The sequence below is a fragment of the Adiantum capillus-veneris genome, chromosome 10 (assembly GCF_014529385.1).
Source record: "Adiantum capillus-veneris isolate H3 chromosome 10, ASM1452938v2, whole genome shotgun sequence".
Classification (NCBI taxonomy): Eukaryota; Viridiplantae; Streptophyta; class Polypodiopsida; order Polypodiales; family Pteridaceae; genus Adiantum; species Adiantum capillus-veneris.
In genome coordinates, this window is record NC_140940.1 from 33,238,223 (window position 1) to 33,253,851 (window position 15,629).

The following is a 15,629-nucleotide window of genomic DNA, read 5'->3' on the forward strand; positions in this document are numbered from 1 at the left end:
GAACTAAATACAAAAAACAAATGTCCCCGTAAAATTTCCGAGCTTTGAGCGATCTAGCCATTTCTTCCATCGGGATTGCAGATCTTGCAACACCGCAAAACTACGCAATCTCTCTTCATTTAATTCCTGCAAAACATTCAAACAATAAACAATGGAATCTTTTGAAAGAAGTCTATCGGCAATGAGCATCCACAAACTGGGAACCACATGCTCCACAGGGGTGGTTGTCTCCATTCCAAATGCCAACTTGAAAGGAGTTAGTCATGTTGTATATGATGTGGTCTTCACTTTATATGATGTACGATAGGGCCATAATCCGGAAGGAAGTTTGACATCCTAATCCGTTCTATGTAGATTAACTATCTTTGTCAAGATGCAAACAAATTGCTTATTAGTTGATTCAACCTGCCCATTGTAAAGTGTGAGCTTTGTCCCAAAGTGTGAGTCAAGGAGAGGAGAGTGGATTTATCCCACATACTGTGGAGCAAGGCTGTAGAGCTACTTAAAGCTCATTTTATGAATGAATAAACAAAAACTCTATTTTGCACTACATGCTTGTCTATGGTGAGCTTGTGCTAAGCTAAGTCAATACTCAAGATTGTGTTTATGAGTCCAAGCTAATTCTATCTTGGAACCTAATTCACTTGAGTGATAACCTTGCTTACACACACACTCACGCATTGACGCTATGTTTCTCTTTCATCCACCGTAGCTAGCACGATCCATTCCTAACATTTGGTGTCAGAGCCATGGTGTGCTAGCTAGGATTTTCATTATGCATTAGTGTGTGTTAATTATTAGCATCTCCATTAGATTGATTAGCATTTCATAATTGTTGTCACGGCACATAATTAACATTTTCATAGTTAAGTTGCATATCTCACTAATTAAGCACTAATATAGCTATGTGTGGGCATGTCCTTGGCACACCCAAGAGGCCACTACCCTCCATGGCTAGGTAGACTTGATTAGGGAGAGGATTAGCATCCTTTGAATTGTATTTTAGATTTTATTTTTGTGTCAATTTTTGCATCATTTGCCTCTTCAATTAAATTCATTAAACTCATTTTCCTTTTGCTTTTCTCACCTCATCTCGAAGTGCTCGACACAAGCTTTCCATAGAGCCTGCAAGCTCTGCAATCCGAGCTCAAAAACCTCTGAAACTCCATCCCCAACTTTGCCTAAAGATAGAGGTGTGTGTGTGTGTGTGTGCAAACCTGTTGAGCTTGGCTTAAAAATTTGTTTTTCGGAGCTTTTCCACAAGCAAGGGTCGTGGGCTTGTTGGCTAGCCCAATTTAGATAGTCTATTATTGGCTTGAGCATGTTTCGGGGTCAAAACGCTTGGCTTATTTGAGTGATAGCAGATGGACCCAAAAATCGCATGCAAAATACTTTTTGAGTAGGGCGGGTTCGCTGGAGAGCAATCACGCGCAGAGCTTTTTTTTTTCGGTGCCAAACCGTGTTGCTCAGACTGCCCCCTACTGCCCGCCTTGCCCACTGGCATTAGCATCGATTCCCACAGTGCTACTCCTGGCCACGACTTGCATAAACCCCCCTTTCGGTGCTGCTCCCAGCCTTAAGAGCTCCAAGGCAAGCCTCCAAAAGCCTCGAAGGCCACTGGAGACTGTTCTCACTGTAGAGCACTGAATGCTCGTCCAGGCATAAAGTCCAGGCATTCAAACTATTAAGGCTTCATCAAGATTCTCCAAATCGCTCAAAAGAGCTTGAACACCCACTTCAACAGCTTCAAAGAGGGAGTTCTTTCGAGCATCAAAAGAAAAACAAATAATTATTTTCCCTATCTGTGAAGAGGGGCTTCACCGACGGTGAAGAGGTGCTTCACATAGGGATTTCTCTCTCTCTCCCTATCTTAACTTGCAATGAAATGAACCCAACCAAGCACAATAACTTGCAAATAAATATTTTCTTTCTTTATTTGTGCACAGTGTAAAGAGGCAGACACTAGCTAGGATAGTCTCCTAAGCTAAGACCCCTCTATCAACACAAATGGGGGACAAGGGAATACAGAAATTGAACGGAGAGGGATTTCACACTTGGAAAACGAAATTAAGAGGATATCTTATGAAAAACAATTTGTGGTCTGTCATCAGGACTACCTTAGAGCAACAAGCCGAACCTGATGGAATGCACAACAGGGCATCTACACTCATAGCAAGTGCACAGAATTTGGCCAAAGACAAACAAGCATTGGGAATCATCATCACCTCCTTGCATGACAACTACGTGCATTTCATAGATGAATGTAAGCATGCACATGATGCCTGGCATGTCCTAGAAAATAATTTTGGAGCTAGGGCCAAAAGAAGAAAAGTTAGTCTTAAAAGACAACTCTACAAAGTTACTATGATTGAAGGGGAGGACATTGCTAGTCTAGTGAGTAGGCTCAAGAGCATTGTCACGCATCTCACTTACATCCAGGTCGAAGTACGAGAAGATGACAAAGTAGCCATACTATTAAGTACACTTCCACCTTCTTATGACCACTTAGTCACAATTCTTGAAGAAAAGAAACAACACCACCATTCCAAGATGTCATCAACTCAGTCCAAGTAGAAGAAAGAAAGAAAAGAGGTTCACTCACCTCATTAGGAGGAGTTTTTATTGCAACATCCTCAAGGGGAAGGCATTCGCCATCAACATCGACAAACGAAAGAAAGTGTTATGAATGTTGAAGAATGGGACACGTAGCGAAATACTGCTACACAAACAAACCTTGTGACAAATGTCGTAGGAAGGGACATCCTCCTTCTTGGTGCTACTCAAATGGAGGCAATAGTAGTGGAGAAAGCAGCAGCAGTAGAAGCAACAGTAGAAGCAACGAAGGCAAGAGACCTGACAGAGGATCATCTCACATAGCAGAAGACAAAAAGGATGAAGACGAGAGAAACGTTGTCATTTATGAAGACCCATTTTGAAGATGCAGCCTCTCTACTTGTAGGGGAGGACTTTTTCCTGTGTGGATTTTATCATCCTGTGTCATTAGGCAAAATTTGGACTCACAAAGGGGCTCTTTAAGGAGTTTGACTTTACCTCTCTCTACCAAAACGGGTGCATGGATATATTTTTGCAAACAAACTCCAAAGTTTGTGGAGGTTTGATAGTTAGAATGTCCTCTTCAAGCTCTATCTACTGATATATAGCACGCCATGAGATTCCTCATATTTTAGAAGATTCTTTTTTTGATTCACTTAGATTCCGACAGAGTTGTCACGTCATAGGTGAATTAAAAAAAGAATCTTGTAAAATATGAGGAATCCCATGGCATGCTATATATCAGTAGATAGAGCTTGAAGAGGACATTCTAACTGTCAAACCTTTGCCAACTTTAGAGTTTGTTTGCAAAAATTTATCCATTAGGAAAATTTTGGGGTCTTGTTTGGGCCCTGTAAGAGTTTCCACCTCAACAAATGTTTTGTGCAATTCTTTTAGCACAAAAGTATTTTGAAGTTATAGAGAAAATCTATCAATAAGGTAAAACAAAGATTTCGTGTTACAATGATCAAGATTTTGCTAAAATTTTGTGCCTTGAAGGATCTTACAAGATCTAAATAGACGTACTACTTTGAAATAAGAGAGGGAAAGTTCAAACTCATTTGAGCTAAAAACAATTTGCTGGTAGCACCAATCTATTTCTATGAGAAAGTTTTACAAAGATCAACCATTTTGCTAAACAATCCTTGATTATGGAGAATGCACAATCTAACAACCAATATTCTTTACTCCTTAAGCGTAAATACCATCTTCATATAGACATGGACACAAATTATGAGCCCATTCAGAAAAGGAATAGATCTTTCAAACTTACAAAGCTGCAGACGGATCACTTGAGACATACTAACCATAAACATCTTGATCTTTGGTGTGATGGAACACTTTATCCTATGGATCTTCTTGCTATGTCTACTCCTCCATTTAATAATCTTACATCTCTATTACATTTTATTGGGGATGGGTCTCATGATCTCTTGGGTTATTGCAATAACTTGGTGATGAAGAATACACAACAAGCAATGATAAATCTAGAGATATTGAAGCAACAACAAGCATCTTTGTTCAATTTATCGATGCAAAACAGTAATCTTTTGCAAGAACAAACACTTTTGAAGAACAAAATATTATCCTCCAAAGAAACCATTGCTGAGCTTGAAAAGGAGGTGAGAAGGACGAGGATAAAACCACTCCACTTGGTCTTCTTCAAAGATGCAGAAGTGTTTCCAAAATTGAAACCCTCAAAGTTGGAAGTGGAGGTCTTAAGCGCAGGATTCAAGCAAGAAGGTATACCTTTTTAATACATATTCTTGTTGTAACAAAGTATTGATTATTAGCTAATCAAAAATATGTTTTTGCAGAGTCATGCTTCATCTTGAAAAGGAAAATATTGATCCTCAAATGGCCAAATCTTCATATTCCTCTTTGATTGCACCTCATCTTGCAAAAGAGATTTTGGATGCCTCAAAGTTCAAGAAGATAAAGTAGGATATAATCAGTGATTTTCTACAAAGCACAACCATTGATACTTTAGATGTTCAAAGTGTCATAGATAATTGTGGCATCAGTCAAAAAGGATATTCATGCATCTTTAAATCAGTAAAGAGCCAGCTCAAAGATAAAAAGGTCTCATCTTCTCTCTTACCTTTACCAGCTCATGTATGTCAAGCACGACAAGGTCTCAACACTGAAGTTTCACAATACTTGGTTGATTCATATTTCATCAACCAAGAATTTAGATATGCAGGATGAGTGGTACACTTTAATGAATTGTCTAATATTTTTGTCAATTTGCAAAATCTTCAGAAGAAGATGGTCAAATTTTATAATGTGACAAGCGAGGAGGTACAAGGAAAACTAATCTTTGTGCTTAATTAAGCTAGATGAATGTGAGATATTGAAGCAAAAAAAGACAAAACGTGTCACCATAACTTTGATAAATAGAGCACTTCAAGGAGTAGCAAAAAATCTTGTGAACAACAATGATAGATTCAGTGTACAATCAGAGAATGATATATGGTGGCTAGGAGCTTTTGAGGTATACGAACTTTTAAGCTTTCTCTAGTTAATGTATCAAGTAATGTTAGTAACAAAAATTCATTTATGCAAGTTGAAAAAGAAGATCATGACATTTTGTATTGAAAATTTCACCAAACAAATATTCCTGATGTCATTTGTAGACAAAAAAATGGAGAACTTCTTCATGTTGAAGATATTGAAAGCTTCCAAGTAGATTGGCATCTTGCTGGTGATCTCAAGACACTCAAGTGCATGTATAACATTGCAAAAGGTGCTAGCTCTAATCAAATTGTCCATATTGTATGAATGAAGCTCGCTCTTGGATCTTGAAGCAGCACAACCAAAAACCCTCTAGAGCTAATGAGGATCCTAACTTCCGCGCCATTCTTGATACTCCACTTTCGCATGTCCATATATGTATATTGCATGCATTGTGCAGGATTGTTGAGAAGCTTGTATATTTATACATTGAATATGCATGGAAGTTGAAGCCAAAGATCGAGTCAAGAAAAGCAATTGAAAAGATAGAGAAAATACTATTAGAGATGGGGCTCCACGGAGGTAAAGTAAAGATAATTGCTTGTCAAAATCGTTCAACATCATCACATGAAGTTCCGGTAAAACCTTCACTTGGAGGTGTGAAAGCTGGTAGGTTTTTGTCATTTCATGGTGAATTTGTCAAAATCAACAAGAGTCATAATTTCTCAACGGTAAAGTATGAGCAGTGGAAGAAGCTTGATATTGCTATTAAAGACCATGCTGATAATGGAAAGGCTAGGAATCGCAAAGCAAAAGTGTGGATGGCTCTAGATGAGGTTTTCTGCTTACTTGACAAGAAAGAATGGATAGACAACGACAACATGAAATTAAAGCTAGCCCTTCAAGCTTTTGGTAAAAGTATGCAAGATGCATGGAGTACTCAAAGCATTACCCACTACATGGTAATTCATACTTTTCTTCTTACAACCTATTTAATTTGTATAAATGTAGCATATTTTACACGATCATATGCCCTGGTTCACAAAGCAATATGGATGTCCTGCAATATGGTCCACTCAAGGAATGGAAAAATCCCATTATCAAGCTCGTGGAGCATACTTTCAACACACTCAACATGGCGGAGGAAAAAAAAGAGCGAAGAGCTTAAAAGAAGTATTTTTTTGGTTCTATAGAAGAGTCTTGCTACGAATAAGGGAGAAGAAAATTTCTAAAAACAAAAAACAAGCTCTTGCAATAAAGATATCCAAACAAATTCAAAGACGACAGACCTGGAAGGCTTCTATTGCAAAAGCATCCTTACATCAGTGGAGATCGAAGAGATTGAGGGATAAAAAATTTTGGGTTCTACCTCAAGATCGAGAAAACATTCTATAAAAGTCTATACTTAATACAAATCTATTCTCAAATGATATCTTCAATGTCTTCAACATCTTCTTGATCTAAACTTGAAGTCCCCTCTTTGTATTCAAGCTGCTTCAAATCATCGTGTCAAAGTAGAAATCGTTTCCCAGAAGGAGAAATCTCTCTATAATGTTTAATTCCCTTTGCAAGAGCATATCCAGTATATGCTAAATAACTTCCTGCAAGTGATCCTTGCATTGCATGACCATATCCAAAAACATTGATAGCACACTCTTTCTCCAAAAGGCTTACTTTGGTAGCATTTGGATGAAGAACATAGCCACCAAGATACTTTGACAATGTCTTGTATAAAAACAGAGGTATATAACCATCAAAGGAGTACTTCATGTGAAAAATAACTAAATCAGGACAAACAAGGTACTTAATGTAGTGCTTCAGAGCAGCATCTTTGGTAAGATCAACGACTCTAGATGACCGTCTTAAGAACTCATCTTTTGGTGGTTGAATCTACAAACATATAAAATCTATTAATCATTAGAAACATTGAAAGCTAAAAAAAAAACTTTAGCTTATACAAATAAAGTGCTTACCGTAATGTTCTCATCTGACACAAATTGATTTTCCTTCCAAAGATTTATTGAACCAACATTTCGTATTTTGAGATCTGGCTCCTGAATGATTGGTACATGTAAGTTATCTTGTTCATCTTCATTTTCACTATCCGCTTCTGAAAGATGAGGATCTGTTATATTGTCTTGTGCCTTGAGAAACTCTTCTTCGGTAGTCTCTTTATACTGAAGAGCTTCATTGAAACAAATCTCCAATGCTTTATGAGGCTCAAAGAAAACATCCAACTTGCCTAAAAGAGGATCTTTTTCTACAAAATCTTTGTATTTAACTGGCTCTTCATCGAACCCAACATTATAGTTCAAGTGTTGTGCCAAAATAGCATACAATTCATCCTCTCGTAAACCAAATGACCTTTGGATATCTGAAAGAATTATATATTCTCCATGGCCAAGAGGAAAGCATGGTAGCAATACTGTCTTCTCGAATCCTAGAAAGTTGAAGACTCTCAACTTCTTGCCACTCTTTTTCTACATCAAGAACTTCTTCATTTTCTTGTTCATCTTTGATCACTTCACTTAATTTAGAGTTACTGTCATCCCTTTCTACTTCTTCATCATCACTATCTCTTAAGAACAAAAACAAAATAAACCCCACACTTTTCTTTAATAGTCTACATTTGTGTTTGCACTTTGGACACTTTGGAAGATTCAGTTTGACATTTTCTAATAAGGCGGAATACTTTTTGTTAAGCTTAGGGGATTGTGATGGATTCTTTTGAACCAAATCTATAGTGTGAATATATTCTTCATCAAGGTATAGTACCATTCTTGAATCCACCAATTGATCAAACTCTTTGTGGTACTCCTATAAAGCTTCTTTGTGAAAAATAAGAGTTTCTTCAAGCTCAAAAGGAGTATTAAACATTGTATAAAATGAATCATATGATTCCATGGCTCCACAATCATATAGAAATTCTTGCAATAGAATCTTGGGATTGTTTTTATCTGTAATAACAAATGTCTATATTAGAAGAGCGAGGTCATAATGCAATTATAAAAAACCTCTCTTGAATTATCGATGTATAATATACCTATGTCATCTATATTCTGAGTAGATGTTGCCAAATCGTCATAAATAGATGAGATACCATCAGTTTGGGAGTCGCGTTTTCTTTTCAAATCATCCATAACCTTTGGGCAAAGATTCTCTCTCTCTCTCTCTCACTCTCTCTCTCTCTCTCTCACACACACACACACACACACAATTCAACTATATACATGCATGTATGTATTATGTAGATTAATATATGTGTGTATATGTGGGTATGTGTGTGCACTTGAAATGCATAGTAGTCAATTCAAACTAAATGAATACTATAGGACGCGATTCAAGTGCACTTAAACTATTGATGCTAGAGATGTACTTGAAATGCTTGAAAGTGACCTCCAACACAATTGAATTCATTCTTTGAGCATTTTAGGTGTATACAATGAGTAAATTATGAGGATGTGTGTTGGTTTTCTACCCCCATATCCTCTCTCATACACAATAAGTTGATATCACAATTACTGTTTACAAATAATAAATTTTTATTGTATTTGTGGACCGACTACAATCGTGGTTAGACTTTGTTATTGCATTGAAAAAACCCTTTCTTAGAGTCTTGGATGCTAAGGTTATGGCTATTTTTTAATAAAGAAAACCTAAGAACCCCTACTCGCATAATATACTAAATTCATACTAGCAGCTTGTCAAGTTTATTAAGTCTATCTGCCAAGATTCCACATTGTCGTGCCGCTTTGCGGGCCTCATAGCAGACTTCAAAGCCCACTTATACCAAAGGTATATTAGTAGACAAAGCCACTAATAGTGTTAGAACCAAACCGGCTGAAATTATAAAATCCCGTTTAGATTTTGAGCTTGCCTTTTAAGAAAACCGGTAAATTTGCACAAGTTTTAGTGTAATTACCGGTAAAACCTTCAAATTTTGACCTAAAAACTGGAAAAATTTCAAGTTTCCCCTTATATTGATTTGTTAGGAAAAATGTATTTTTTGAGCCCTGCTCACTAAGCTTGGGAGAGCTAGACGTCCATGTCTACGAGGGTGACCCCAATAGAGGTGGAGGCTCCAACAAAGCATCAAAACTATTATAGCACGATATGGAAGACACTCATTACAATTATTTACAAAGGTGGACATTGACATTGCTCTCCAACATGAATTATACTTTCTCAAACAACGCCCAACATCGGGCATCCTCCATCATTGACGATGATGATGATGATTTTAGTTTGACAATTATAGTGTTATAGTTTTAGTTTTTTCATAGTGGCGTAGGGCCATACTCGTAGAAACTAAAATACATTCATTACCTTAAAATATTCCCACCCCCACTTACAACCCGTCAGGAAATTCTACTTCTCCTTCCTATCTCTATTGTGCCTTGAATGGCCAGCAAGAGAAAGATCCGAGCCAATTTTGCAACAAGAGACCGAGGAAAAGCAGGGTACGGGCCACCAATGGATCCTCATGTGTGTGTGTGTGTGTGTGTGTGTGTGTGTGTGTGTGAGAGAGAGAGAGAGAAAGAGAGAGAGAGAGAGAGAGACAGAGAGAGAGAAAGAGAGAATCCTTCCTTCCCTTCGGATCTGGTGAATGCATGTAGAGAAAGGCCTTCACTTCATCTGCGGTCATCGGACTGTCAGTTCGCATGCAATCGACTAAAGTTTAAACCACATAACAGTTCGGTATGCAACTCAGGGGCCCCTAATTTAGGTGAAAACAACGCATAGTGTGATCGCATGCGTAAAAAAGGACTTCCCTTTCTTCTACGTATGCACGCTTGAGAGAGAATGATAATTAGAGAGATTGGATAACGGCTGTCAAGAGAGATGGACACACCCCGCCAATGAGAAAAGAGAGAATCTTAAAAAGATGCCTCAAGTTTTTGTTTTTTTCAATGGGTCATACTCGTTTCTCTTTTAAAAGAATCCCAGTAATACATTGAAATATTCCCCTGGCCCCTACTTGCCAGCCTATGTTCCTCTGCGCCTTTGTCGCCCTGTTCTATAGCTACCCTCGCCACCCTGCTTCTCCCCTAGCGTCCACAGCCATGAACAACAGGGGAAGAGCCTATTGGACTGTCGTTTGATGGCGATGGCGATGGAAGCAGACAAGCCGGTCGTGTCCACCGCTAGCGGCTCTTGAGCATGGTGGTTGCCCATGAAGGTCACGAGAAGAAGCTTCTTCGTTATCCCTCAGAGCTCTCCACAATCCATGGCATGTCAGACAAGCATACACAAAGAATCAAACTTGCTTTTTTAAGAAAAACTTTTTTTTTCTGCCCACAGGGTGTTATGGTACCCCCTACTAGCTCACACTAGATAAAATCCATTAGTTAGGAATATTCTCCCTCTTCCCCTTTCTCACTTTCCTTCGCCTCGGCGCTCCTCTTCTCTCTCTTGTATCATGTGTTTGCATGGCCTTCGTTGACTTGCACTACCCTCCATAGCCTACAACCCTTTCGTAGTCATCTGTAGTCCTCCATCGCCTATAGCTCTCTCCCGCTCCTCCCTCGACCTGCAAAGCCTCACAATAGAAAGAGAGGGAAATACGGGCGAGCTCAACTCCTCCTGCCTCCCCGGTTCTAGAGGATCTTCCAAGATGCTCTTTATTTTATGAATAAAAACCAATCAGTGCCCCCTAATGGTATCTTCAAAAGATTCTGCCTTTATTTAATTTTTCTACAATCGTGGGCACATACTACCTCGTAGCATCATTATTATATTCATTTCTTCAGTGATTCCTATATCGAATCTCACTGTTCCCACCCTTTCATCCATAGCTTCCCCTTTAAAAATTGTAGGGACAGATTCGAACTCGTCCCCTATGGCAGCTCAAATACTAAGTCGTAACCACTTGAGCTCCAATAGGTCATCTCACATCGACACACGTCATGGGATTTTAAAAAAACACGGCTTGCACGGCTTCCTTGCCTTCTGCATGCTGCACACTACCTGCTCCCATCTTCTGCGTGCTGCTTGAGGTCATCATCCTACTAGCACGCCACTTCTTGCGCCCTACGAGGCCCGACTGTGTCCTGTAGAAAATACAAGTGCAGGCTCAGCAGACTGCAGCCGCGACAATCGTGCTAGCTCAATTCTTGAATGTAGAGCAATCTACGTTTTTTGCACGGGTGTTTCATGGTTGCCTCCACCAGCCGTAACCATTTGCTGCCTTCGTTCCTAGGACCCTTCTTGTAAAGGCATCACTTCAGTTTCGTTTTTTTTTTTTAAATTTTGTGCCAGCAGGTAGGGGAGTTTGTATACTAGCCCCTACTACTGGCAGCTTGGTACTTTCATTCATTTGTTCCGTAAATGCCCCCAAATCTCATCCAGGGGTCACAACCTTGGAATGGAGTTCCTCCACCCTCTAAAAGGCAGAATGGAAAATCGAACTCAGTCAGGCAGGGAGCCAGCCAATCGTCTATCCCCCATAACCAACAAACCAAGCACGCCCACTCGCTCATTTGCTCCTGCTTGCACGGCACACAAAAGACGACTCTTATCTGCTCTCCCATCACGGCTTTCCTCTGTTGCCTATGCCATCTAGGTGCTCGTCGCGGTGCGTCTAGGCTGCTCATAACACTAAGACTCAATGTTTGCATTGCAAGTGTTGTTTATTGCATGCAAGGCTCTGCAAATTCTCCATGCGGACCTTCCACACTAAATCACACGAGTTGCTTCAAATGGGATATACAACTGGGGAGAGTTGTCCAACGCATATTTGTAAAACTTCAACTTTTCAAGGTTCCTACTGGCTCATCTTTACCTTTATTCATTCTTTCAGAGATTCCTCCTCCCAACTCGAGCCTTCTAATTCATATATATCAAAGTTTTCAGTCTCCAAAAAAGCGTCATGAGATTCGATCACGCACCATGACTGACAACATTTGGAAGTTGTCCTCGTAACCATCCCAATGCTGACGGTATCCTGCCACGAAATGTCACCCTTATAGTAAAACGTGATTTTGATCTGCGCCTGTGTCCTCAAGAGCCACTACAAGCAATCCTCGTGATCTGCACCTGCGTCTTCAACAACCAGTGCGAGAAATCCTGGTCCAAGAGCCAACGCAAGCAATCATCTGTCTGGATTGTCCCCCATTAAATGGACTTTCCTCGGTATAAACCAAGATTCGTTTTTTTATCACTTTTCTCCAACCGGTACCCCCTACCCCCTACTTGGTATGCTCGTAAAATATAGCCAGACTTCTCTCTCTCTCTCTCTCACGCTCAGACTTGCCTCGGTATAAAATGAGATTCTTTTTTTTTTAATAAACTGAGATCCTTTTTTTTAAATCAATTTTCTCTGCTTGGTATGCTATTAAAATATAGCGAGACTTCTCTCTCTCTCACTCCCTCTCTCTCTCTCACTCTCAGACTTCTCTCTCTCTCACTCCCTCTCTCTCTCTCACGCTCAGACTTCTCTCTCTCTCTCTCTCTCTCACACACACACACACACCCACACAGACTTTTCTCTCTCTCTCTCTCTCTCTCTCTCTCTCTCTCTCTCTCTCTCTCTCTCTCTCTCTCTCTCTCTCTCTCTCTCTCTCTCAGTGCAGCCGTTTTTTGACCTAGTAGACAGCAATCCACTCTTTTGATCATAACTTCTTCATCCAAACTCCGATTTGGGTGATCTATAGCCTCAATCGAAGAGCACGAAGTCCTCTACGCATTGATGTAAAGACAGAAATTTTCAGAGTTATGGAAGGCGTTTCTGTAGCAGCATTTCCGAAGTGAACACGTTCAACAAAATTGATTCTCATCTCCTATTTTACATACAATGTCTTCCGGCACTCGCAAGGGTTCTTCTTCTTCAACAAGGTCCACAACCATTGTGGAAAATGATCCAAAATCTCCTAGTTGTGGAGATAGCAACACAACCACCCAACCAACGACATCGGAAACCATGATCATGGCGTACTTGGTATCATTGCAAGAGACCGTAAACAAACAAGGCGAAGACTTACGAGCACTTGCAATGGAGAATGGCACACTAAGGGTACTTGTGGTTGCGAATGAGAATCTCAAGAGGACACTTGAGATGCAAACAACACGTTTGATGCAACTTGAAGAGGAAGTCAAGGAATGTAAACGCTCTCTTGTGGACTTGAATGCTTTGAAGGAGCGGATGAGCAAAGTAGAGCATGACCATGTATTGAAAGAGGAGAAATTTGACACTATGAGCCAGGATGTATGCGACATGAAAAATGTATGCACAAACAAGTCTTGGGCTGATGTATGTGGTAGCAATGTGGTTTCTAATTCCTCACTCATGCAAGCTATGGTTCAAACAAAGAATGTTGAGAATGTGGATGTGGAGGAGTTGAAGGAACGGGAGCGACGTTCCAAGAACATTGTTATTCGTGGAATTCCCGAAGAGAAGTTAGAGACACCTCCTTCTCTTGCCATTGTTATTGAAGATTTCTTCAAAACCCACTTTGGCATGTCCGGAGTTATGGTCTATGGAGCACATAGAGTGGGGAAGCAAGGAGCTCCTCGCTCGGGAGAACGGCCAATTGTATGCACCATGCCGGATGAGACCAAGCGAAAGATTATCCTTGATAATAGTTGGATCTATTTGAGGAATACAAAATGTTTTGTATGTGAAGATCACACTATTAAGCAACAAAATATGCGTCACAAGGCATATGAGGAAAATAATAATAAAAACAAGGAAATCTCTCATGAAGAAAATGTGCCCAAGGAGGAGGCAAGTCTCTCAAGCAAATAGGGATGCGTGACCTATGAGACCGAGTTACAATTGAAAATATTATTTTGGAATTGTAATGGATACCCATGGAATGCGGGGGTTGGCATTGATGAACTAACAAGCAAAGCCGATGTTGTACTTCTTGTTGAAACTTGGGAGCATGATACACAAAGGATTAACGGCTTGGAGGATTACAATGTACATTCATTGATGTGGTCAAAGAATCTCAAGCAACAAAGAGGACAAGGAGGGTTAGCATGTATGGTTAAGAAAGGATTGGAAGATTTTGTATCAATTGTGAAAGATGACAAGTACAAACGTTATGTATGGCTGAAAATTATGACACCAAACAGAGCACCCATTTTTGTAGCCGGTTGCTACATTCCTCATCATGATTCTCCCTTTTATGCTTGCATGGATAGAGATCAACCATTTTCTGATTTGGAAGAGGACATTGCTTATTTCAAAGGTGAAGGTGATGTTATTGTATTTGGGGATATGAATGCTCGCACAAAAACATTGCAACATGATACTCAACAATTTGATATGCCATACATTTCAAGGGAGTATGAGGAAGTTCACTTGTATGATCGTACTTCAATGGATGAGAAAGAGCCGGATCACTATGGAAAGTTACTTTTACACATGTGTAATAGCACGGGTATGCTCATTGCTAATGGTGTATCTTTGTGGAGTGGAACCAATGGATTTACATGTAGAAGACATAATGGGGATAGTGTGATTGACTATATGCTACTCTCTGAAGCCATCATGTATCGCATAAAGAGTTTTATGTTTGGTCAATGGACCCCGGAATCCGACCATCGCACCTTATGTATTGACCTTTCATGTGGAGAAGCAACTAAGCATGATAATCTCAGCCAAAGGAAAGAGAAGTTATCACTATGTATGGATTTCAAACGGGCACCAATGTACATTGAAATGGTTGAGGAAAAATTATGGATGACAAAGCTTCAATGTGATGCACCATTGGAAACTAAATGGGAAGCTTTCAAGAAGGCTATTTGTTCTTGTGCGGAAGAATGCTTTGCCATAAAGCATCTCCATGGTATCAACAAAGATAGATCACGCAAAAGGTGGTTTGATAAAGAATGTCAAGATGCTCGAAAGTCCTTGATAAAGCTTGATGCAACTATGGACAAAGACAACTATCAAAGTCATTTGCATACATACAAGGCATTGATTCAAAAGAAGAGAAGAAGATGGGAAATAAAGCAACAAGAATTTCAAGTCCAAGAAAAGGCACATGCATGTGGAAGATTTTGGAGAAACTTGAGAGGAAAGCGGGTTGAGAATTTTGGTAACTTGAGTCTAGTGGATATGTACACACATTGTAGGCAATTATATGAGCAAGAAAATACTGAAAAAATGCCATTTTATGGTTCACTCCCATGTATGCCATCTTTTTTTACTATTGAGGATGTATGCGGTGGGCTTGAAAAGTTGGCCACTCGCAAAGCGGGAGATCTTCAAGGTATCAAGCCGGAGATGATCAAATGGACGGGAGATTTTACCCATGAGTGGATGTGTGATATGTTCAACCTTGCACTTCAACATGGTATGCCTTATGATTGGAGTACTAATTGGGTTAAGCCTTTGCATAAAGGAGGGGATGTAAAGAATGTAAGCAACTACCGGACTATAATGATTGGGTCTCTTATGGCAAAGTTATTTGGGTGCATAATGGAGATGAAATTGAGTGATTGGGCTGAAGAGAATGACAAGCGTGCAAAGGGACAAGTGGGTTTTCGTCGATGCCATAGCACCATTGATCATCTTGTCACTCTTCGTGTTCTCATGGAGGAAAGTCGGTTGAAAGGCAAGCGATTGTATTGTTGTTTTGTGGACTTTAAGAAAGCCTTTGATATGATTCCACGTA

The 15,629-nt window shown here is 39.7% G+C and overlaps 1 protein-coding gene and 1 pseudogene across 1 annotated transcript in view; one reads left to right on the top strand and one right to left on the bottom strand.

Moving 5' to 3' along the window:
- Window positions 1-3,902: 3,902 nt before the first annotated feature.
- On the top strand, window positions 3,903-6,359 carry LOC147448663 (uncharacterized; annotated as a pseudogene).
- Window positions 6,360-6,516: 157 nt separating this feature from the next.
- The window catches only part of LOC147448664 (uncharacterized), an 11,020-nt gene continuing 1,907 nt past the window's right edge, over window positions 6,517-15,629 (bottom strand). The window contains exons 2-4 of the mRNA XM_086521432.1: window positions 7,434-7,583; window positions 6,981-7,381; window positions 6,517-6,897 (exon numbers count right to left, since the gene is read on the bottom strand). Of these exons, the coding sequence (XP_086377558.1) occupies window positions 6,517-6,897; window positions 6,981-7,381; window positions 7,434-7,583 (932 nt within the window). The remainder of the gene's footprint in view (window positions 6,898-6,980; window positions 7,382-7,433; window positions 7,584-15,629) is intronic.